Below are 25,601 nucleotides of genomic sequence, written 5' to 3'. Positions count from 1 at the left end.
CGTGTGTGCTCTTCCTCATCAGCTCCCTCTCTCCCTCCTCCATTACCTCTTCATTTTCAACCTAATTTCCCTATGAGGACCGATAAAGTTAATCTTAATTTTACCACATGGGAGAACAAATGATGACAAGATAAAAATGTCCTGCTCATGGTTGTTTGTGTATATTCTGCAAAAAGATGTATTTTATAGGTGCCGGTTTGTGCTCCAGCTCCAATTATAGCATCACATACAGCAGTTGCTGCCTCATTGAACAGCAGGTGGAGCTGTCAGAGCAACATCTCTGTATTTTGGCTCCATTAATCTCTAGTTCTACCCCTCCCGTTCCATCATTCTGTGATTTCTCTCTCTCTCTTTGTTACCTGCATTTGAAAGCTATATCTGTGTGTATGCGCACTGTGTCCATCACTGCTGACTGTGGCGTGTGTGTGTGTGTGTGTGTGTGTGTGTGTGTGTGTGTGACAGACTCAGTCTTTGCCAAGTCAAATCCCCCCACAGTCACGACATAGAGATGAGTCACGAGCACAGCAACACATGCAGCACCAAACTACATTATAAACAATGTAAATAACGCTATTTCCGGCGCGTGTCACGTGTTTTAGATACATTTGAGTAATACATCATGTTTACATATATTATGTTTAAAAATCCGTCTGTGTCCATCTGAATGATAGAATAGCCAAACGAGAGCTGTCATTCACATTCATAGAAATCCAGCTGTGGTGACGAGATGCGCTTGTGGCCCTGTGGTGACGTCATCCGGTTTAGGCGGTCACGCAGACTGCCTGTGTAGAATGACGGGTTGCCGTGCGCGCGTGCGTGTGTGTAGTTTGTCCTTGCTGCTGCTAATGGTGATGCACGCGACCCCTCGGTTGTCTGGTCATCTCGCGTGACACACTTTGCTCAGACTCTCAGTTAGATAAACAAACAACAACAACAACACCGACAACACCGTCGGCTAACACCGTCCCCGCCGTGTGTGTGTGTGTGTGTGAGTGTGTGTGTGTCCGCACACGCTCATACTCTCTCACCGTCACACACGCTTACTGCACATCACTCGCTACAACCACCACACACACGCTCTCTCTCATACACAGACACACACACCACCGCCATCTACGTCTGACACACAGCTGGTTAGCTAGCAGGCTAGCTGACGTTGCTTCATTACTAAGTGGCCGGCGTTGTGTTTAAAGTGTTGATTCTCCGGGTTGTTATGCGTGGACGTGACTCGTGTTGAACGACGGATTATCTGCATCTCACCTCGGCTGACCGGGAGCCGCCATGGAATGCCGTGTTCTGTCCATACAGAGCCATGTAGTCCGGGGATATGTGGGCAACAAGAGCGCCTCTTTTCCGTTACAGGTAAATACAACTGATATGCACCCATTATCGGACGAAAGGCGACCAGACACCCTTTATCGGACACGACCCCGTCTGACATGCTTTGTTTCATCTGGCCATCAAAATAGGACTTTATTTCATTACGAAACAAAGAATGTAAACACACATTTGTGTAATGAGACAAGCTAATTACATCGTACAAAGTTGGTTTAATCTTTGCTAACAGGAATCTGTCGTCTGCTGAAATCACTGGTTTTAGTTGTATTTAACCTTTTATTTAGGTGCTCAAGACCCTAAACGATCACTCAATCCAGAAATAGAAATATAGTAAATTGGATGTGAACCAATTGAAACGACGACAGGTGACGTGGAAAATTTTCTTTCAAAATCTGCCCCCCCCCTCCATGAACCATTTCTCTGAGAGATGTAAATGTCACGTTGCCTTCGTTTTGTTTTTATTTTGTGCCTTTTGTGTTGTTTCATTGATGTGAACAGGCAGCAAATGAAGGGTGACTCTCATCTGAAGGAGAAATTGTGGCACGACACCTGTCATTGAGGGTGTCCTAATGGACCAAGGTGTTCTTCTGTGTGGTTTTATCGTCCATGGCATCAAATCACATGTTTTACATACAGCAGTGAGGAGGACCATCCGCGACATTGTTAAAGCCTCTTAGATTTGTGGCTGGGTTGTGTCTAACAATGACCCCTACCTGGATGAGCAGAGTTACCTGAGGACTGACAGGTCATTGGGATGCGAGTCCTCGGTTTGCCTGTCAGGGAGTCAATAAAGCTGAATGTGCAGAAGATAGCTGATAATAATCTCAAGGGTCAGATATATTTTTTACTCATCCCTGTCAACTCAGAGCGTCAGTTTGATGTGAACATCTGGACACATCAAACTGACAAATCTTTAATTGACAGCCTGCAAGTCAGTTGCTACAGAATGGAAAAATAATCAATACAGTTCTCTGTTTGAAGGGTCCTGATAAACTTACAAAGACTAAGGGACGAGGTTATCATACAAGTTTATTTTCCTAAAACACCTCTTCAGTCTTGATCCTTTATCTAAACTGACTGAGATTTGTTAGAACTTTGGTACACATCTCCACTTTGTTGTGTTCAGGATCTGTCAGCTGCTGTAAAGTTACTGATTACTGATTTTCTAATGTAAATTCATATGTGGATGTCTTCTTTGTGTGGAAAATCATCTCTTTTGATCCTGGCACCGTACATTAGTGCCAGATAATGCATGGATTTACCAGGGAGTTTCCACAGCTTACAAAGATGTTACAAAAGGAAAGGAAATACTGTACATGCTAGTCCAGGCTGTAGTTCTTTCACCGTGGTAATGTTTAGTCTGAACAATCATTGACTGACAGCTAAAGGTTTGCACAACAGGAGCCAATAGACGTTTTGGAAATATATGTTTTTGTTTGTTTTCCCTCAGTAGGCAGCAGGATCAGGGGTCTTTGGTGCTTTGGCTTAGTTAAGTAAGTCTTCATCAAGACACAAGTGGCCAAGCAGGTAGCCATAAGGAGCATGAAACAAAAAGCATCGCAGCTCATCACTAGCACTAGTGATGTTGAGGCTACTACAGGCCTACAGTGCACATCCCATCATCCTGAAAGACAGTCGTTAGTTGTGAAAAGTGCTGTGTTTATTTTTAGCCTGCAGTGCCTCAGGATGTATTTTGCGGTTATCCTAATGGCTGCTGGGCTTTGACGCATGTCACCAGGGTTCAGTGTATGTTGAACTGTAGTATGCCTGAATAGGGCCCATTTGTATAAGGCTGATGTTAAAATAATGTTTACTAGCACAGCGTATTAAAGATAACACCAGAAACCTTTATTATCAGTAAAACACCCTGACTCTGGCTGTTAAATGTTTAACTAGGACAGTTAAGATAAGTGTCAGCACTATTAAGCAGGGTAAATTGGTGTAATAAATTTCCCTTTCCTGTGTGTTTATACTAGTGTATATTGTGTGTTAGTACCAAAATAACAACAATGCAAATTAATATCTGTCTTTACTTGCTGTAGCTTCACTGTCACTGATTGTAGGTATATAAATCATTGTGTACACTGAGGTACTGCTAGTTGACTTGAAGGAGATTTATTTCTTAAGTGGACACAACTCGGGCAACTACAGGCACTGGGCTTTAACATGGAAGGATGTTGAGAGAGAGAGGGAACAGTGACAAAAATGTGCCATTGGATTCCAGTTGGAGAGGTAGTGCATCATCAGCTTGTCCATATTTGGCTGCAGTCAGTTTGTCAGTGAAGTACCACTGATGATGCTTGTGGACACACTGTAAGAAAAAATAACCACGATCCAGCTGGTGTTAGAGATAAGGGATAAGATGATGATGATGATGATGTCAGCGAGCGTGTCGGGCATCCCTCTCTCTCTCTCCCTCTCTCTCTCTCTCTCTCTCCCTCTCTTTCTCTTTGTGCTGTCAGGACAGAGAATCTCTGGCCTGTCAGCAGGCAGGAGACAGCGTATGAGGTAGCAGAGCCCCGATTGGCTGCCACAGGATTCCTCCTGGTGACATCACTGAAGAAGGAGACAGGCTGCCTCAGAGCTGAGCTTGATAGATGCCGCTTTCTTCCAGATAGAACTGAAAGTGGAGATGAGTGGTGGTGTCCTCGAGCTGAGCACAAAGTGAATTTTTGCATTTTTTAGATATTAATACTGAGCGACGTGACTTAGTGTATATTAGTCAGCTGGATTTCTTCCAAATGCATTCAAATTTATAGCTGCTCTTTTGAAAGTAATGCATGGAGAAAACTCGGCACTAGAGCTGTGAACAGGTTGTAGAGGTTGCAGAGCGAGTGAAGTGGTGTTGTTCCTCAGTCTTTGGTGTTCCTTGAAGCAGCAGGGAGATAATGTTTGTATAGCTGGAGGATTCTGGAACAGCTCAGATGTTTTCTGATCAAGAGGAAGTGCTCGTGATAGTACCTTACTGTCCTAAGCAAACCTCTTAAGGTCAAGAACCATATTTTTCCCCTTTTGTATTATCATGGAATTACAAACCTTTCACTGGCAGCTGATTCAGTTTCAGATAGTGATGCTAATGCCCAAAATGTCCTTCAGAGGAGACTGACGCCCTGTGGGAAAATGACTAATTGTTTGTTGTTTATAGCCAGACAAGGCTATATTTCAGGCTTGTTTGTAGTCTTTGTGATAAATATAAATCGAATATGTTGATATTTTAATACCTTTGGTTACATTTCCTTTTAAATTTGGTTCAACCAGCAGCCCCTGCAGTGCTCAGGTCTTAGCTGAGTATGATGCTACCATGCCACAACTAAAGACTGACTTCTGTGTCAGATCTATCATTAGTATATGAACATTGTCACTTTGAGCAGGTTGATATATATATATATATATATATATATATATATATACATATATATATATAAAAAGATTGAAGATTGAAAAAACATCATGTAAAATGCATGAAACCTTTGGATTACTTAGGGAGAGGCAATCATAATTGTGTAAGTATTTGCTGGTTGTGTGAGAGGGCCTTCCTCATTTAGGAATTTATCAAAGATGTTGAGAGTGAAAAAAAAAGCAACTTGTTTACTTTTTATATTTATGTGTTAAGATCGTCGCCTCTCTCTCTGGCGATGCTCAAGTGGAAGCCTTCCAGTCGGCAGCGTGAACAGTCTGTCAGTGCCACTGACTCGATGCTTATGAGAAAAGCGAGAAAAGATGCGACCTTAATAACATATTCTTAGACTCGTGTACATCGGTAGGCTGTAAATAAACACAGTTTTAACATCAACCTTCAATTTGGATCTTGTTCAGCCAAAGGAACATGTTGTGATAAATAGGGTTTACTCAGCCCTGATGTTTTTTTTTATTTAAGACCCTGCTACAGCAAACAGAAACGATAACTGCAAATACACAAATCCATCTCGCCTAAATCTCAAAGCTGAAAAGAATCTATTATCACTTCCCCTTCAGACATTTTCAACTCATATTTTTTCACCTAGAAGAATTATCTTGGATATGCATTCAAGTGGTGACATATAGGTCATAAAGTTCTGATTTTATTAAGTTCTTTTGGAGATCATGCTTTAGGTTTTGGGTTGTAGTTTAAGGTGTTATGGCTGCATTTCAAGTTATTACTGCCCTATTTCCATTTTTCCGGCTATTACGGTCCAGAGTGCAAGTTTTCGATAATGAAGTTTTGAGTGTACACGCCACCATTATTTTACATGCGTACTATACTAAAGTAATTTTTCAGGTCCTATCTGTCCAAAGAAGTTTAAGTGCTCTTGTGTGACTTCTTCCCTCCCTGTAACTAAACAAGCAACCTGACCATTAATACTGGTTTGTTGAAGACTTGTCATCCAGGTCTTGTGTATTTAAGTTCATGCAGTTCATTTCTTCCTTTTTTTAGCTCTTTGATAGTCACATTTCTAGGGTGATTTTGTGCACCCTGGGGTTGCCTGGATGGGGAGTGAGTCATCTAGCCAAGAAGATGGCAAACATGCTTGCAATGTAATGTTTTAAATGTTGTGAAAAGGTTGGTTTGTCTCAACATAAAGAAAATTGACAAATTCCCGCAAGGTCAGAGTCTCCAGTAATGTGTATGTGGCTGTGTGTGTGGAGGGCTACCCTCTGAAAGCAGACTCTTGTATCTCAAAGTCACAGTCAATTGAAAAGAACAAAGAACTAATTCACTCTGTTGGCTTTATCCCAATTAAAGTCATTCAGATAACAATGACTGCACACGTGGATGAACCACGTGCATGTCTCTTTCTCCTGTAATTTGAGACAGATAGAAGGAGAGGGACACACAGAGGGGGTTTGTGACTGTAGATCTGTGTGCAGATTTTAGCAGAGAGAAGGTTTTTTTTTTAAACAGGGTTAAATGAAATCAAATGAAACGTTCTTTCCCTCCATTTTGCAGTTTGAGTGAACATGTACAACTCTCAGTGTTTTTCTCAGTGTTATAAACCAACTAAAGCAGTTCAAGTTAGCAGCTAGCGTGTAAGGATGGATGTTTCCATCAAGGTTACTATAAATAGTGCTAAAATGAGAATGTGACAGCTGTATTTATTAAGTGCACAGTAGCAGGACTCAGCATGAATGCTAATGTGTCTGTGTCCTATGTAAGGCTTCCGCTGTTCTGCTGTTCTCAGTTGACCAATAAGCACTACAGAAAATACAGCTTTACCGACAGTGTTACTTCTAATACCTCACCTGATGAATCTCTTTCTATGTCTTTTGTCTCCAGGTTTTAGGATTTGAGGTGGACTCAATCAACTCTGTCCAGTTCTCTAACCATACAGGTAAGACTGATGATCCACTGTAGTATATGTATGTGCATGTTTTCGTGGTGTGTAGGTGTGTATGAGTCATTCACTGCCCCTGGTGTCGTGATGTGGTGTAAGCGAGTGTTTAACAGAGATGGTTCCCGTCAAGGCAGCAGATGTGCTGAGGCTGACGAGCTGACAGACAAATAAGTCCGGTTTTTCAGCAAGGTCAGCGGCTTCATTGGCAGACACCAGAGCAGCACATGCACACAGATGTGACTGCAGGGGGATGAGGTTCATTCATATTTTGTACATGCTGTCTCTCAAAAGAGAAAAACTTTCCAAAAGGCAAACTTCTGACAGCAGTAATCAGATTATTTTGTTGCTGAATGGCCCACAGGGGGGTGTATGTGGCTCATCGCTCTGTGTCACATTTACTCCTAATATTTTGATCTAATTGCCAATCCCATGAATGAATAATGTCTCTCCCTTGTCATGCACACGATGGGTGGCCTTCACTTGTGCTATTCACAAACTGGAACAATGAAACAGCTGTGCAAACAAATTCATTTGTCCAGCTGTTGTTTCACAGTGGATGGAAGAAGTCTTCACAGGATCTGTTTGTAATATCAATGGTTAGAACTAAATCTATTAAACTATGCTAATTGCTTACTTGATGAGACACTTGGAGACAAAATTAAGAGACATCACAGCCAGTTCCCTGTTGTTTCTGGACAGAGGGGAAGATTGACAAAATGCTTGTTCCTGTATTTTATTAAACCTGAAAGCAGATTCTACCAATGTTTCTTAAGATGGTGGTATACAGTAGATGAATGTAACTACCTTCCCTCTCCCCTGTCATGGTTCCCTAGTTTTTCATTTATTCTAATCTGAGAGTGCATGTTATCATAATCTACTCTATGTAATTACACCTGGATCATTTTCAAGCCTGTAAAGGTCAGCAAGCTGTTTGAGGTATGATTGATGAGCGAGTTTGTTTCAACAGTCATGTTCAACACTTAGACCCCTATGTACATCCATTTTATTTCCGTTAAGTTTTTCATTACTGTAACTATAAACACAGGATTGAAAATCATATGATTGTTATACATACAATCTTGAACTAGTGCTTGTATTGAATTTTTAAAAGATGAGAGTGGTATGAAAGAAGAGTTTTAGGGTCTGTTGCAAATGATTCCAGTCACTTGCAGCAGAAAATGAAAGACAAACGACCAAAAGAGGTGCAGGCTGTGGATGGGAAGATTAATGAAACAATGAGTGTTGAGTAATGTGCTGAGATATGAAGGTCCCACAGCATTTCAGTTGGGTTGAGGTTGGGACTTTGACTGAACCTTTCCAAAACCTTGGATTTTTTTTCAGCCATTCTGATTTAGATTTGCTCCTCTGCTTTATATTGTCCTGTTACATGAACCAGCTTCCAATTAAGGGTTAACGGTTAACAGATGGCCTCACATTTGCCTCTAGAATACTCTGGAGATTGTGGTCAATGAGTACAAGGTCCTCAGGTCCTGTGACTGCAGAACAAGCCTAAATCATCACCATGTGTTTGTTTGTTCAGCAGACAAGGTGGTAAGCATTAAGACCAAACTACTTAGTCCCATCTGTCCATAGGACATTGTTTCAAAAGTGTTTGTTCAGATGCAGTTATGCCTAGTCGTACTTCCGTGTGGTTTTGTCTTCCAAAAGAACTGGACTTGTTCAGTCTTCTTCTAATTGTACAGTCAAGGTAACTAACCTTGAACGTGTTCATCATCATTGCATGGTCTTATCTTGTGGTGGATTTGCTGGGAGTCTACTCCTTCAAAGATTGACAACTGTCCACAAGACTTTTTAAGGTTTTATTCAATTAATAATCTTTCTCATGGTAGATTGAATGGTTTTATAAGTCTTTCCAGAGTAATGTGCAACAACAGTTCCTTCTCTAACACCATTGTTTATCTTTCCCTTGTGTCAGTGTGTAACACACACCTGAATGCTGCAGAGCAACAAACTGCCAAACTAGGTCTACACACCTGCTGATAATCAAGGACGGATAAACAGCAGCACCTGCTGCAGCTCACCTAATTCAATCCTATAGAAGCAGTAAGAGGGGACACAGAATTGAACAAGTTTTTTTCTTGTTGGCTTTATTTTTCAAAATAACGACATGGTAAAAGAAGTTGTTTGTTTGAATTTATATTTGCCTAATTCTATGATCTATGATATCAAAAAACACATAGAAATAAATAATAATAACTTACTGGAACATAAATTGTGATCTAGATAGGCAAAGCTGATATTAGAAATGATAAGTGTAACCTACTGTGGTGTTGCAAACAAAGGGTAAACATAATTGTAGGTGTAGTGTGGAATAAGTGTTGCTGTGTGGGTGAGCCTGGGAACCAGCATCAGATTGAGAGACACTGCAATTTACATTTCAGCTCTTTTTAAAGCCTGTTTTCCTGCCGTCTGTTAACACTCAGGCCAGGTTATCGCACATCATTGATACAGAGAACTGTTTGAGAAAACTGGGTACCCATGATAATCCACATGCAGTGTTCAGTGTGGTCCTACTGTTTGGATTGTGGATTTGATTCCTTTGCTCAGATTGCACAAATGGTAGTATGTTGGACTAACAATTGCAAACGTATATGTGGTTTGTTCTTTTTGCCACAGATTTCCCTACAATTAGTGCCTTCTTTACAACATGAACTGACCCTTTAGCTTTAGTAAATAAGGTGGTTGCATGTGGCACTTTGGTGCTTTCCTTTGAGAGCTTTCGACATGTGGGCTTCAACACCTTCTGTATCCGTGCATGTGTGTTTTTGTGTGTCTAAAAATGCCAAAATCTGATTCAGTTTAAATGTTTTGGAACAAGACTAGTAAACATCTAAGAATCACTTATCTAATCACAGGTTCCACTTGCTGTGATTATCAGCCCTCTTCTTTAGTGGTCTTGTTTGGGTGACCTTTACATAAACATACCTGTGCAGTCTAATCCGATCTTGTGTATTGAATAGCGACATTTGCAATTTCTCTGAGGAGAGTGGGTCATTTGGTGTGACATATTGAAGAAGATGTTTGCGAAGGGAAATGATGACTGGAGGGAGGGATGGAGAAGGCAAAGAGAAAGAGAGACAAGAAGCAAAGAATCTGGTCTGAGGGGTGAAGTGGATGATGGGAGAGAAAGAGAAAGACACGACGCAGCAGCAAACGGCAGCAGGCAGTGGGAATTGCGACAGCAGTGCATGATGACGACAGAAGCAGCTCTTATCTCTAGGCCTGCCTACATTTTCTCTCTCTCTCACATGCACGCACAGCGCTCTGACTGCTCATCTCTCTTTCTTAGCCCCTTTGGCTTTCTCCTGGCTTGTTGCTTAGCAACCAGAACCCCCACCACGTGACCTAGCTGTGACTCACCTGGAGCTGTGACATCATCAGCCTGCAGCAAACATGTCACACGCAGACAGACGTGCATTCACCTTTCATACATGTACATCATATTGGTACATGATATAGACACATGAGTAAAACGTAGGGGCAGATGTCTTCTCCAGCTTCTACTCACCGCTCTGTCCCTGGCTGATCATGTACCTCCTGGTGTGCAGTCTGTTTCTTGAGAATCAATTTTATGCTATCACTTTTCTTTTTTGTACTTTATTCATTGTAAGAAGCACCTGTGATGAGAAAGATGCTTCTGTATAACTACTCCCCTCTCCTCTGCAGGTTATTCTCATTGGAAAGGCCAGGTGTTGACAGCAGATGAGCTGCATGTTCTCTATGAGGGAATCAAACTGAACAACGTGCACCACTATGACTATGTTTTAACAGGTGGGTGCTCTGTGCTTTTCTCTTTTACTCTCACACTGGCCTGTGCTTATTCTACCGTAGTCTGATACAGTTTCATTTTATCATCATCATCATTCTAAATTTAATAAAGCATGTCCTGACAAAATCAAACTTTGATCACAGTAAAAAATACTGAAGATAAATAAATAGAAATTACCTTTGTAAAGGCAAAGGGTAATTTGTTTTTTGTGACAGAATGACAAAATCTAAACCACCATTGAAAATACTTCAAAACTACGTTTTTCCATACAGTGCTGTACTGGGAACAAAAAGGCACTCATTTGCGCCACCTTAAAATGTGTGAACATTGCCTAATCAGTAAGCTCCACATACTCATAAACTAATGTTTCAGTTCTTTTAGTCAGTTTATGAACAACTGAGTGCATTTTTCATCAGTATGCTGTAGCTGCTTTGCTGATTTAGTAGTAGGACTCCTTTACTTCAAAGACAATTTGAAATGATTTTATATATGTGTATAAATATTTGGTACACAGAGTAAAATGATAACTGTAATTAATTCTGTGTTGTATTCAGGTTATACCAGAGATACATCCTTCTTGGAGATGGTGGTAGACATTGTACAGGAGCTTAAGAGGGCCAACCCCAACCTGGTGTATGGTAAGCAGCCACATGGTTTTAATATAATTTATTTATTCATGTTTTTTTTCAGAAATTTAAGACTATTAAATAATATGTTATATTTATATACATTAACAGCAGTGATTGGATGGATTTTATTTGAGTTGGTTCTTTTATTGATCATTGTCACATAACATGAAGCCCATTTTATGATCATAAAAAGCTGAATTGGCAATAAGCCAGAAAGTAAACACATTATATACCTAGCTTTATGTCCCTATGGTAGAGGATCCAGTTCTCATTTGCCAGCTTCTCTGCCTCCCACTGTGACAGGAGGACTAGTAGCATAGTTCTGACAGACCCCGTAGGAGGCAGACATGCTGGGAGATCATAGCATGTCTGCCTCCTACTATCCCAGGAAGACTTTCACCTCTTCCTATTTGCACCACTCGGTTTCAGAGTGGTGAGACTGTTGCAGCGCTCACATCTTCATATCCTGTTTCATGCCTCCTATCACTGCAGTGTTTATGTAATGTGTAGATTGTCGCGGGTTAACAGGTTTGTGTTGTGGTTTCTCACTCTCACTGTGTGTTTGCCTTCTCAGTATGTGACCCAGTCCTCGGTGACCATGGATCTATGGTGAGATTTGCTGACACCTTTATCTGCCTCATAAGCAGCTGTTTGTGTGTCTGTGCTGGGGTTGGTTGTTATTTGTTTGATGTTATTTTTTAACCTGTGTGTGGGATGGGTTTAGTGTTTATGCCTCTGAGTGCGTGCGTTCTTCCATGTTGTGTGTGTGATGGTGTTCTGGGGGTGTGTTACAAGGCTCATTTTTTTATGACAGATGGATTATTGTGATCTGACAGAGCTACATATACACAGTGACTCACTTTAAATGTATTTTGTGTATATTTTTCGTTGTGCAGTCTCTCAGATTAAGGTCATATTGTGTCAGTTAATGTTCATTTTTTGGAAAAAAAGAATCATTCAAAGATGCTTTATATTAGTTTTCTTACACATTTATAGAGAGTAGTTTATCTTCTAGAGAATGTGTGTGTGTTTTCATTGTGTATCAGACTTTAACACGTGAATCTCTTTCTGCAGTACGTTCCTCAGAATCTTTACCCGGTCTATAAGAACAAGGTGGTTCCTGTTGCTGATATTATTACCCCTAACCAGTTTGAGGCTGAGTGAGTACATTTTTAATTCCCTGATTCCATCCTTGAGATTCAGAATATTAGCGTAATCTTTCTTTATGTAACGCCACTCATGTAGTTATCTAATACCTCCATTTTGTGGTCCCAAAAATATAGAGCTCCCCCACTTATCCACACTTACATACCAAAGTGAGTACTTTGGCCTTGTTCGGTTTTTATTCTAGACTTGGTGAAAATAATTTTACATTCTCCTCATATGGCCGCACAGCTATACATTTCAAATCTACTAGATTCACCAATGCACATTTTCCAGTAATATAATAACTTGATAGCATAACTTAAAACATTCTAAATAAAGTTCAGAGAACGTCATGTCAGTGCTGGAAGACACTACAGAATGTGCATGGATTTATAATGATGGACCTACCATCAGTATCTTTAAGTATAAATACTTACTAAAGACGATTGTTTGCTGCTCATCCCCTTTTCCCCTGCATGACTATAAAAAACTGTAATATTCAAGTTTACGGTTTCAATTCCAGCTGCATTATTGCTCCACCTACTGGTGTGTTGGTATACCTGCAGGATTAGAATTTTGTGCATTTTACAATTAAGTATTCCAGTAAGACAAGATCAAGCTGTTTCAGTGCATTTTTCAAGCCTGCACATCTATAGAAACGGCATAATCATGGCTGGAAGAAGAGAGAAGCTGTTAGATATAGACCTCAGATTTGGATTTATTTATATCACACATGATGCATTCAAACACCATGGAAAGTTCAAAGTCTGCTTGGTTTTACAGTAGCTTTATCTGTTTCTCTGTCTCAACAATGTAATTTAATTTTTTTTTACAAAGACATTTTAAATGATGATAGAATATTTTACACCTGGGTTTTGTGTTCAGAGGATCCATAGTTTCCCTTTAAGTGACATTGCTGATGGTCAGTTCTTGTGTTTTTCAGATTATTGACAGGGAAAAACATCAGCACAGAGAAAGACGCTGTAGAGGTAATAGATCTTATCGTCCTTTCTCGCATCAGTGAGTTTCCTGGCTTCATGCATTCTCATTGTTTCCTCCTCTCTGTTTGTAGGTAATGGACCTACTTCACGCTATGGGCCCAGACACAGTGGTTATTACCTCCTCTGATCTCCCATCCAGACTGGGAGATCGCTTCCTTGTGTCATTGGGGAGCCAGCGCCATGGTAAGTGTAACAGACCATGCTGAATGTAATTGTTTGTAGAGCCTGACAATAGTTGAATTGTTGTTTCTCTGCTCTATTGTTCAGTTCGTCCAGACGGCAGCAGGACAACACAGAGAGTTCGAATAGAAGTTCCCAAGGTGGATGCTGTCTTTGTAGGAACCGGAGACTTGTTCGCTGCTATGCTGTTAGCATGGACACATCACTATCCTAATGACCTAAAGGTGCACACACACACAAACACAGAAACTTTTAGACCCCATTCAGACTGAGAAAAAGTCAATCCGGCCAAATTAGGATTGAATCCTGATCGCCTTTAAGATGGATACATCACACCTATGTTCAAATCCGGCTATTGCACACATGCTTCCATGCTCTATCCTGCTTCTTTGTAGTCCTCCAAAGTGTCGCATCGTAAAAATCTGTTTGTTCATTTTGTCCTTTTTTTCCCTCTATGGTTCAGAGCTCAGTTTTCTCAGCTTTCATAGTTCTACGGATATTTACACACAGCTTTTGTACATGACCCGGATACTGTCCCCATGAACCCAGAAGTATGATGTTGCTAGCCAGATTCACTAGCTGGATCAAAAAAATTTTAACAGATTTGCTCTTTCAGATTGATAAGAAAACAATCCAGCCGTTACATAAAGCCGGTTTCAGCCCGAATCCCGCTCTAGCTGGACATATTTCACAAGTCTGAATGGGGTCATAGAGATTAGGAGATAAGGACACACACAATGTGTCAAGTAATAGAGCAAAGTAGTCACTTTATTTTCATCCTTCTGTCTCAGACGGCCTGTGAGAAGACTTTTTCGGTGATGCACCATGTTATTCAGAGGACCATATCTTATGCTCATGGTAAGAACAAAGATGTGTTATTAATGACCCAATTCCATAATGTCTTTCAGCAGTTAAAAAATATTTAAATTAAAATAAAAACCACAGCAGTAAGAAGAACTGCCTGCAGGTGGCACACATTTCAAAATGTCAGCAGCTTTGCCTTTACATCACAAATTGTTGTATATTGCATAAGCTGCCTTGTGTTAAATGTTAAACCTTTTTTCCTACTCTCCCCTCTCTTCTTCAGAGTTAGCAGGTCCCGGTCGGAGGCCCAGTCCGCCACAACTGGAACTGAGGATGGTTCAAAGTAAAGCTGACATAGAAGACCCTGCTATAGTTACGGAGGCCACCGTCATATCCTAACGTTACCCACCCATAAGACTCATACTAACCTTGTCCTTTTCACCCATACATCTCTCAAATCCTGTATCTCGGTAAACTCTCTTATCACTGTAAACCTTGAATTCAGCACCTCATCCTTCAGACACCTTAGTATTGTAATGCCTTTAGTCCTTTCACTCTAAACCTTTTACCCCTTTAACTCCTCAGTGTCCAGATCCTGTAAACAGAACCCACAACCTGTAACTCCAATGTCCCTTTTACCCTTACTGTGTTTTGGACAAGAGCCATGGATAGACAGATCATTCATTTTATATTGCTGTAGTATTTGACTTTATTCCACAAGCACAATGAATACAATGGCATCATTAAGATACTAAACTGATTAGACCTCTCATTTAGGCAGCGAGTGTTAAAGACCCACAGAAACTGTTTTAGCCGTGAGTTCTGTTATTGTTTAAAAAACAAAAACACTGCCACATACCTTCAATTTTTATCCAAAATGGATTCAAACGAATTGATTCCAGCTTCTGTATATTGTCCTGTACATTCCTGTAACCAAGTGAACAGGGGAGAAGCTTGTTCTGGCCAGGTCTGTCTCACCAAGCTAAGGGTGTGATATGTCAAAGAGAAATTATTCTGACAAAGACAGAAAAAGTCCATTTGTGGCAGCAGATCAGCTGGAGCTAAATGCTGCTGATGAGTGCCTAGTTTCACAATGTAATAGAGAAGCACCCCCTTAGCACCTCACTGACACAAAACAAAATACAGTGTGTTACTGCCATTTGCTAAACTTGTACAGGTTGGTCCTTCACACCTCTTGGCTCCAACACGTGGTGGTACTGTGTCACTATCAACCTCTGTTTATCTCTGGCTCTTCCCACCACTATTTTGACCCCCCTCCCTGTCTTACAGCAGTGATGTAATGGTGACCAAGTCTAACCCCCTGAGATCCCTTGAAAATATAACAAAGGAAAAAAAAACGCACAATGTATAGTTGATGTATAGATGTTGTACTATAACTGTATCAGATCATCTGTATGATATCTTCTATCTGATCTGTCTCTTGGACCATTGTGTTGATGCTACTGTACTATAGACCACACACACTACAATATCACTCCAACCAGAGACGTTCGGGCTGGTTGTGGCACTGCTGGTGGTTACAGTGGCTCTGGTCATTGTTAGTAATTGTCTAATAGTCATACAATATAGTTAAGTCTCTTTCATCTTAACACGATACAAGAAAAATATGGCACCCTGAGCTGTCTGAGCCACCAATAAACCAATAAGACCAGTCAGAAATCGGCTGCAATTCAGTGCCACAGCCAGCTCACATCATGCCGGACGGTTACCGGCTCAGATCTGGCCCAGAACCTTATGTCAGAGAGTTGGCCCACTGAACTAACAGGAGGCCTCAAGAAGATGTACAACTCTTTCCCTACATATAGTATAACTATTACTATTAAAATATTATAAATTAAATGTAAATTGCAGGAATAATTTGGTAGTTTTGTTAATGATTTAAAAACAAAACAGCCTCATAAAACACTGCAGGTGTCGTCACAGAAGGGTCCTCCATCTTTATTTACAGTCTGTTTTAAAACCTTGACTAAATATTTGCCTTTAGGACTCAACCTGTCACTCGATTTCCAATGAACTGCTGCAGTGTCAGTAGCTACTTTAACCAAGACTGCTGAATGATTTAAGTCAGTCTTGATGCTTTATCATAAAAATATTATGGTAAAAATAATCATGATTGAAAATGGCCACCGTGTCAGTGTGCTGGGAGGCACGCAATGATAACGAACATGTGACAGTGATCACAAGGTGGTTTTTAATCAATGATGTTGCAAGAACTTGGCATGTGCCTTAGCCCACTGTGCTACCAGGGCACCACAGTAAGTGAGATTTTAATGCTTTTAATGTTTTGAATTGAGATTTCAAACAGTTTTGAAAATATATCAAGAGGCTTAAAAATAAAAAAAAATCTTGATGTTATCAGTGTATCACTGGACGTAAGGTTCTGGGCAGACCGGTGTAATTCTGTACTGCTGTTGTTTCTCTATGGACTGTACTGTGATACTGCCTTAGGAACCTAACATCATAACACCACCACACTGAGGTAGAGGAGAAGAGGGGGGAGGAGGAGGAGGAGGAGGAAAGGAAGCGTGATGTCTTAAATACCTATTCTACAGTGCACCTGAGATAAGGAAAACACACGAGATTGTTCTTTTGGCATTTATAAAAAACTAGAGCAGGTTATTTTGTGATTCATTTTTAATCAACTAAAAAAGCATCAAAATCAAAACACTAATTTTAGGAAACACTTCATTGGTTCAATAGTTGCTACAGATTTTTTGTACGTGGACAGTTCTGTTGTGCCACTGTAGCACTGATTGTGTTATCAACAACAGACTGCTGTCAGCTTTCAGCTCCATTCTGTGCACTAGCCAATCCTCTGCTTCCTGCTACCAAGCAAGCCAGTCGTATTGTTAAAGTGTGTCTACTTGTTTTGTTTGTGTGTGAGTGTGTGTATAAATGTTTTTATGGTCACAGGGTTTTTTGTGTATGTGTGTGCATGTGAAAAGAAAGGGGTAAGAGACAGGAACAATGTACCTGAGGAGGTGAGGTGAGGGTGAGGGTGTTCAACAGGACAATCCTTCATGTACGCAGATGACCGAATCTTTCATGTTTCCTTGATGTCTCACCTCGCCTTCTCTTCCTCCCTGTCCGTTCATCCACATCCAAATATATCTGTCCAACTCCCCTGCAGTGCCAGCTGTGTGTGTATATCGCCAGTTTTAAAACTTTAGCCTCTCTGTGTGCTTGTTTGTGTGTTTGACGTGCTGTACCTCGACCACGCCTCATTGCTTTGGTAGTTCACTGACGTGCTGGTCCCAGCCTGTGTCTCTGTTTGCTTCCAGTGTCTTAAGTGATACAGATAAGTTTCTCTGCTTTGCTTTTTTAACTGCTTTCACTGCTTACAGCATTTCTGTTGGCTTGCTTTTTCTACTTTCTGCTAAACATCTAGCTTCAGTTGCATCAGCTCATCTTGAATGCATACATGTACACCTATTAACACTTGCAGACTTTCACACTACAGATTTACTTGTTAAAGCTTCAGTAACATGGAAATGTGTATTTTGTGCAGCCTGTTTTCAGTCAGTAATAAGTTATATCTGCTTGCTGTGCATTATGATGAGCTGGTGCAAACAGGTCCTGGTGACTAAAGAATCGCAGTGTTTTCTAGGCCTGATCACACACGACTACAACAGTGCTACATTTAAACAGCATGACCAGTGAATTTACAGTCAGAGACACATTCCGGATGGGATGGCCAAACAATGGCCAAGCAGGTCTCACACTGTACGCACTGTGAAGACTGCCCTGTGTGATCAGGCCCTTTCTCTCCAGCTGTCTATTTCCACCCAACATCTTCATATCAGCTTTGCTAGCTCTCTGCTGTCCCTGCTTTTCCTCCTCTACTCCCTCCACCTTCTCTGTACCTGCTCTGATAGACCCCACCCTCGCCTCATCTTTGTCTCATTTTGGTTACAAAAACTACAAAAGAAAAAAAAACTGCAACGGTGCAACTATAACTGTCTCTGACTGTGGTCCTCTCCTCTGGATGGACAGGTTCATCTCCAACATCTTGTTTTTCTGTTCTCAGTGGCCAAAAACAAAAACGAGGAAATGTAATAATCATTGTTTGGTAACTGTTTTTAGTGCTATGTTTTTGGAGCGTTACGAGTATTTTCTAACATGTTACAATAAAAGATTGTAGTGTACAAATTCACATTTATAAAATATATAAATATATATAGAGATATATATGAGAAATGTATGTTCTAATGCAATAAAGAGAGATTAAGAATTGTGAAAAATCAATCGGTTATTTCTGGTCTGTTCTGTTTTAACTTTGTGTAGAAAGCATAAGACTACAGAATTATTCTGCCAGAAAAGCATCAATATAGGGGTTTCGCTCCACAGCTGCCATTATTGTGGCCACTGTCCTGACAGAGAGGTGTTATTAGGTATTAATAGTAATATTTGAATCCATTTTTTTTAATTATTTTAAAGTTTTGTGCTTACTATGTAGATTTTGTCATCATAGGCAATGACCCCACTGCCCCCCTCTGAGTGGATCTCATAGGCGTGATCAGCGTCCATTGGTCGGTGTCAGGGTTGTAGCACTCAGCAGATGAGAGCGTTTCAACCAAAGATTCACCACCGCAAACACACACCTGTAGGAACAAAATCTGTCTGTGTCTAAGGTCATAGAAACCCGCAGCCTACGCAATTGTGTCCCTGCCAGCTTGCCATACTCGCGTTTTCAGCGGACTTTCGGGCATGCGCGATGAGCGCTTCGGCTAGCTAAACACGGTAGCAACACAGCTCCGTCTCTCATAGTACTTCTAGCTCTGTTATACAGACTTCAACACCCAGGCAGGCACCAAGCACATTTATCCCATATCGCAAGCCATTCATATCACATTTCGCCAGTACTTAAAACGCCGTTTTCAAGTCGTACGCCGCAGAAAACGCCGTTTTCTAATACTCTTAATGATCTCCGCCCCATAACTTGCTCAGCCACTAGTTGACTCTTTATCCGCCTATCAGCAGAGAAGAAGGACGCACCGCACTGATTCATCAACGACCTCCTTTGCTGTAAAGCACATATGTCAAAGTCAAGATTCGGCCCGCGAAAGAATTATCTATGGCCCCCGGGATGATATTTGATTAGTATTAGAACCAGGCCGTAGCCGCCCGCTGGCGTTTTGCACGCACCAATACTACATTTCCCATAATGCAACGGTAACCCGCGAACTCACTGCAGCGCAGCAAGCGGACTTGAAAGTGAGCATGGGGACTGGGCGGAAGGGCACCCCAGGCCAGTGTAGGCCCCCTGGGTAAGGTCCACTGTCTGTTGTGCAGCCAGTCAGGGCCCTGACAGGGCACAAACTCAGCTGACGGGCATCCAGGTCACGGGAGAGGGAGAATGACCTTAGCTCCATCTATCGGCCAGATGACATGCTGTCCGTGCCGAAGGTAAAGGGCCATGATAGCTGCCGTATCGCTGACATCGTATCGTATTGCTGACAGCCCAGACACAAAACACAGCTCTCGTGTCCGTCATCTAGGGGCATAGAAACCCGCAGCCTACACAATTGTGTCCCTGCCAGCTTGCCATACTTGCGTTTGCAGCAGACTTCCGCGCAAGCACATTTATCGCCAGTCATTCATATCACATTTCGCCAGTACTTACAACACAGTTTTTCACATCGTACGCCGAAGAAAACGCCATTTTCATGTCGTATTCCTTACGCCGTTTTTTAATATTCTAATAATCTCCACCCCATAACTTGCTCAGCCACTATTTTTCACTCTTAACCAGCCTGCCTCTGCCTCAGCAGTGAAGAAGGATGGACCACCAAATATGCCCTGTTTTGGCGCATTTCAGAGAGAGATTAGGAGTAAGCAGAACAAATGTTACTGTCAACATAATTCAGTTTATTTCTTTTATGAGAAATGAAAGCTTTGTATGACGACGGAAGTGATCCTTTACAGCAAATCGGTGATGAATCAGTGCGGTCCGTTTTCTGCGGCATACGACGTGAAAAACAGCGAGTAATGGCGAAATGTGATATGGGTTGCGATGTGCCAGGGAAGCCCCCGTGGCTATCCGAGGCAAGTGGTGCGTTAGCTCACAGCACCAAAAGCGATACACCAAACAACAGCAGGAGAGAATGAAAGGCAAGAGCAACAGCAACACAGGTCAGCAGATATATGCTATTTACAGATATATGCTATTGTTATTTGTTCTCAGTGCCAAGTGTCACACTGCACCTACTGTTATTTGTTCTCAGTGCCAAGTGTCACACTGCACCTACTACAATGTAGATCAAACAATCACTGATTCCACGCCTGCGTCGGTCCTTTGTAACCTACCCACAGGGCGTGGCTGGGCAAGCCGGTGTGTCTTAAAGAAATATCCACGTACCTCAACGAAAAGGGGGTTATTCCGCGTACATAAGGAATATGTAATGGAGTGGATAGATGGTTTTTCTTTTAAGCCAGTTTTTATTTGAAAATCATGAAGCTTCATTCTGTTGTTTCCATAGCAGTGGCTCAGTGGTAGAGCAGGGTTGTCCAATAACCAGAAGGTTGGTGGTTCGATCCCAGCTGCTCCCTAATCATTGTTGTGTGTCCTTGGGCAAGGCACTTTACCCGCACTGCCTCCAGTGCACTCACTGGTGTGGCGTGCCTCGCTGGTCATTGTATGATGGGATTATTAAAGTATCTAAAATAAAATAAAATAAAATAAAATAAAACACAGTGAGAGAGAATGATGTTATAAATTTCACACACAACAACGGATATGAACTCCGATGAGTCAGTCTGCTCTTTGTGTTATTTTGAGATGTTGCAGACACAGAACTTTACTTTTTTTTAAAAAAACATAGGAATTAGGTACTGCTCAGTTTGTGTTATGTTAAAGCAAGAATAAGAAGAACTCCCAAAGACTTAACCAGTTTTACTGGATGAAAAGTTGGCATACATCAATAACTTTAACAACGTGCATCAGTAGCAGCAACTGTGTCCTCTTATTCTGTTTTCTTAACTCCTGTCTACCCTCTGGGACAGTGCCAACTAGTGGTCTAAACTTGTAATAATAAGACAAAACAGTTTGACACAAAGAAAAGGGCTAAGAGGCTGAAAAAATGTATGTAAATTTGTATTTGCCATTCTTATTTATTCTTTGTTTTTATGTATTTTATGTAACTAAGTGGTGAGTGGATCCAAATATGACAGAAAGCTGTTGAAGAAGAAGAAGAAGCTGTCCTCACATAAAAAGATAAACACCAAAGAGCGTGTCTGTGTTATCTTTCAGGTGGTAGAGTGGTTGTCCACCAACTGGAAGGTCGCAAGTTCGATCCCCCATCCTGGCTGCAGGCCAATGTGTCCTTGGACAAGACACGATATTGCTCCCAGTGGTTGGTGTGTGAATGCGTGTGTGCTTGTGTGTGTGAAAGGAGTACCCGAGTAGGTAGAAAAGCACTATATAAGTACCATTTACCATTTCTTGATAAACAGAATATAATGAAAAAAGTGACAGAAATGTCCTACAGAGTAGGCATAGTTTGACTTTCTTAAATGTTGTTGAAACTACAAAGTATATAAATGCACACTGACAGTATAAAAACACACATTTTAAATGCCACAAAATGTGAGTCTAAATTAAGATTAAAAGCAGGCGTTGTTGTGACTGGTCTTATACACACAGGCACATTGTTCCACAGGTTGGCTGCTGTATCTTCAAAGACATGATCACCCATGTTCATGGACTGAACCATATAACCACCATGCACTGGATTGAGACTTGACTCTCTTGTAGTGTGCCTCAGGTGATTATAGTTGTTGTCTTGCACTAAATGTATTACTAAGACAATGTCTGTTGTCTCCACCATCTGATGTGATTAAACTGTAGGACCAGAAACCAGCAGCTTACAGGCTGATAGGTGACTAACAGATGGCACAGAAAGCTTGTTGAACTTTACTTTTGATGACTGATGTTTGAAACATTTTCTCTCCCTCTGTAGTCAGGGGGAGGATGAAGAGACTAAAGGAGGAGCTAACTTATATGCAAACTCATGGCCTCCAGACATGAAGTAAGTTTGAATATCACTCTGATGGTTATTTAAAGGCAGAGTTTTTCCATTGGATTGATTTGCAACATCTACCTATTTATATACACTGTGTGGACATACAAAAAAATAAAAATGTCGTCTCAGTTAATGGATCTGTCCTGACTGAAAAGGACAAAAGAAAATAAAAGTGGCAAAACAGTGTGATATGTTGTTGTGAAGAAACTACTGAAAATGTTTCATAATTTCAATTTATTTCACATTCTGACACAATTTTCCATGTAAAAAAAATCTTATCTTCTAACATGTTTTAGTACATCCTTTTCCAGCATAAATTGAAAGGAGTGGGGATAACCACAAATGAAAAAGTCTTTAAATGTAAATAATGTTCAGGCTGGAACCCTGAAATAAAATAGGATGGAAATATAAGATATAAAAATAAAAGATAAGCTTAACAGGACATCTGTTCTGGTTACCTGGAAGGTAAACTGTGTTTTCTACTTTACAAACTTGTGCCTGAGAGGTAGGTTAAAAAAATTCTGTATAATCTATATAACTTTCTTATTGTGTAACCTAAATGAAAATCATCCTGAAGTGAAATAGGGTGGAAATGTGAGATATAAAAAATAAAAGTTGAAGAGACAACCTGGAATATTCAGCATCATTCTTGGAAAGTGTATTTGTTTATGTAGTTTACATATGTCCGACAGGCAGGAGGAGATTAGAATCTGACACGTCACCCTCACATCATCAAACCATATTTACTGTTGACTGTTTGCATGCAGAGGACAAAACTTCAGCACAGGAGAGGTGTGAACCTGCATCCTTTAGAGGTACATTTTTACCTTTATTTTACTCTTCTGTCTAAATTCATGAGAACAGCAAAAAATTGTTATTATATTTAAACATAAAACAACAAAAATAACAAATGCACTATAAACATATTTTTAAGTTAATTAAAAATATAAGTTAGTTAAGGTGAAAGATGTGTAAAAAAATGATTACCAGGACATCACATTACTTATAAATTACTTGTACTCTGTACATTACTGTAAAAAATTGTGATGACACATGTATACTAGAACTTAATACAGAAATGTTTATTGTGTCTTAAGCCTGATATGGACACATTCTCTGTGTCATATTCCTGCTTTGGTTCTGAATATATAAAAGCAACATACAGTTATTTCTGTCTTGATTTTGTGTCAAATAAGTTCGACTTTGGTGTAACTGGTACCAACACTAGGTTTTACCACATAGCTGAGGTTGTGCAATGCAGTGCAGTGTTAAATTAGGCCTTAAAATGTATCGTTTAATTTGCATGTTTTTTTTCTGATGTATTTTTGTATGTATCTTCAACATTTATTGGTCAGTATATCTACCATAATACCTACCATAATCTCTATATTTACCATAATCTCTACAGGTTTCTCTCTGAAGTACGAAAAACAACAATATTTACAGCATCTCAATGGGGGAAGACTATAATAGCAGCGACTTCACTTATCACTGCAACTATAGTCAAGCTTATTTTGCCATATTCGTGTTGACATGTATCATCATCTGCATCGGCCTTCCCTTGACTCTGGTGTCCATCTACTCTGTTTATTTTACAGTACGTAGTTATTGATTCTTCTCTTAAACTGTTCTGGCTTTTTGCCATTATATCTATATACTGTAGTTGCAGCTCAGTTTGGGTGGTAAAGAGTAGCTTGGTGCTTTTAGCAGTTTGGTATGCCACTGTGAGTCTGCCAAGCAGTCCAGGTAATGTGGTGACATTTGCAGGTCTGTTTCTTTGCAGCTGCAAGTTGTTTTTCAAGTTGTCAAGAATTCACAGTTAATTTGCTGTCAGTGTTATTAGAAGGGCCTCTGTATCATTTATAGTTAGACGCCCCCTGCTGGAGACATCTTTTTGTAACCCTGTTTCTGTCCTTTGTGTTTTCATGCTCTGATATAAACACATTGTGACATTTTAAAATGTTGCCGCAGATCAGATCAGTGTCTTTAACATCAGTCAGTATCTGGTATGTTGGTTACTCTGACATTTTGACTTAGAAAACATTTAACATTGAGTTGTAATGATGTTTTGCATTAGTGAGTCTGTTTCTTTAGTGATAGCATCATTTCACATATAGCACTGTCAGATGTTATGCTAACCTCCCAAAAAACAGTTCAGTCTCTCACGTGTCTTTTATCTATGATTTCCTGCAGGTGCGAAAAGATAATGTTGCTTCGATCTACGTCATCAACCTTTTCATTTCTGACCTCATTCAGCTCTGCTATATGATTGTTTGGGTAGCAGAACCCGAGGATTGGACACTCTATGTAATATTCTCTTATCTTTATTATTTGGGTGTGATGGCCAGTGTTGGCTTCATGGTGTGTGTTGCCCTGGAAAGGTAAATATATCTAGTGTGTGTCTAAATCCATTTTATGTTTGACCATCTTGTTACTAAGTCATTTTGATGCTCTTGTATTTTGCATTACAGGTATTTGGTCATAGCCTGGCCTCTGTGGTACCACAATAGAAAAACCGTCAAGAGTGCTTTGGTGGTCTGCATCGTGGTCTGGTCACTTCCTCTCATCTATCTTCTACCTTGTTATTTCTGGGTTTCATTTCAGATTGCAGAAACCATCTTTGCTGTCTTCCATCTCATCCCCTTCCCTCTGTTCATGTTCTTCCTGGTTGGGACTCTTAGAGCTCTGTCCTCAGCTCGCAGTGTCCCCTCTGATGAGAAAAGAAGAATCGTGGCTATCTTGGTGGTAGTGCTGCTTATTTACACACTGCTCTTCCTGCCTTCCATCGTTTGGTCCCTGGCAGAAGAAGCCAGAGATAACTGTGTTTTTAATAACCTGTCCTTCGTACTTCTTCAGCTGAGTCCTCTTGCAGATTTGATTATGTATGTTTTCATCAGGAAAAGTGCCGTGGACAAACTTTTGACTTCACTCTGTTGCTCCAAAATGAACAATGATGAGATCACCAGAACAACAGCTTGAATAAAACTTAAAGGGGAAAACTAGGTAAACTGGTCAACAGGTAATAGCAAAATGTTCTGTTGTCATGACTGCAACAAATGTTCAATTTAAACAATACCCATCCATCCATTAACCCGCTTCGTCCTGCAGTTCAGGGTCATGGTGGGTTGGAGTCTAACCCAGCTAACTATGGGTGAGAGGCGGGGTACACCCTGGACAGGTCACCAGTACATCGCAGAACAACTTACAGACAAACAACCACACATGCGCACCCACGGGCAATTTAGAGTGACCAATTGACCTAATTGATATAACCCACACAGGCACAGGAAGAACACGCAAACTCCAAACAGAAATGCCCGACCTTCTTGCTGTGAGGCGACAGTGCTAACCACTGCACC

The 25,601-nt window shown here is 40.7% G+C and overlaps 2 protein-coding genes across 2 annotated transcripts; both read left to right on the top strand.

The window, feature by feature from the left end:
- The first annotated feature begins 872 nt into the window (after nucleotides 1–872).
- On the top strand, nucleotides 873–18,466 carry LOC114447708 (pyridoxal kinase-like). Its single transcript, XM_028424114.1, has 11 exons — nucleotides 873–1,362; nucleotides 6,593–6,647; nucleotides 10,338–10,442; nucleotides 10,995–11,078; nucleotides 11,644–11,678; nucleotides 12,144–12,229; nucleotides 13,159–13,204; nucleotides 13,288–13,399; nucleotides 13,484–13,620; nucleotides 14,188–14,254; nucleotides 14,484–18,466. Exons 1-11 carry the CDS (start codon nucleotides 1,282–1,284, stop codon nucleotides 14,597–14,599), a joined length of 924 nt encoding a protein of 307 aa, XP_028279915.1. The 5' UTR covers nucleotides 873–1,281; the 3' UTR covers nucleotides 14,600–18,466.
- Nucleotides 18,467–23,695: 5,229 nt separating this feature from the next.
- On the top strand, nucleotides 23,696–25,369 carry LOC114447625 (G-protein coupled receptor 4-like). Its single transcript, XM_028424014.1, has 3 exons — nucleotides 23,696–23,839; nucleotides 24,436–24,623; nucleotides 24,714–25,369. Exons 1-3 carry the CDS (start codon nucleotides 23,696–23,698, stop codon nucleotides 25,219–25,221), a joined length of 840 nt encoding a protein of 279 aa, XP_028279815.1. The 3' UTR covers nucleotides 25,222–25,369.
- The last annotated feature ends 232 nt before the right edge of the window (nucleotides 25,370–25,601 follow it).

Source organism: Parambassis ranga, chromosome 15 (genome assembly GCF_900634625.1).
Source record: "Parambassis ranga chromosome 15, fParRan2.1, whole genome shotgun sequence".
In the NCBI taxonomy this organism is placed as follows: domain Eukaryota; kingdom Metazoa; phylum Chordata; class Actinopteri; family Ambassidae; genus Parambassis; species Parambassis ranga.
The sequence above is the reverse complement of the archived record's forward strand: the minus strand, read 5'-3'. Positions and strand labels throughout refer to the sequence as shown.

Excerpts from the sequence above, each read along its gene's own strand:
- LOC114447708 (XM_028424114.1), top strand. The coding sequence starts at position 1,282 with ATGGAATGCCGTGTTCTGTCCATACAGAGCCATGTAGTCCGGGGATAT. Across the intron at positions 1,363-6,592 it reads GCGCCTCTTTTCCGTTACAG|GTTTTAGGATTTGAGGTGGA; the intron begins GTAAATACAACT and ends TTTTGTCTCCAG. Across the intron at positions 14,255-14,483 it reads GACCATATCTTATGCTCATG|AGTTAGCAGGTCCCGGTCGG; the intron begins GTAAGAACAAAG and ends TCTCTTCTTCAG.
- LOC114447625 (XM_028424014.1), top strand. The coding sequence starts at position 23,696 with ATGGGGGAAGACTATAATAGCAGCGACTTCACTTATCACTGCAACTAT. Across the intron at positions 23,840-24,435 it reads TCTACTCTGTTTATTTTACA|GTGCGAAAAGATAATGTTGC; the intron begins GTACGTAGTTAT and ends GATTTCCTGCAG. Across the intron at positions 24,624-24,713 it reads GTGTGTGTTGCCCTGGAAAG|GTATTTGGTCATAGCCTGGC; the intron begins GTAAATATATCT and ends TTTGCATTACAG.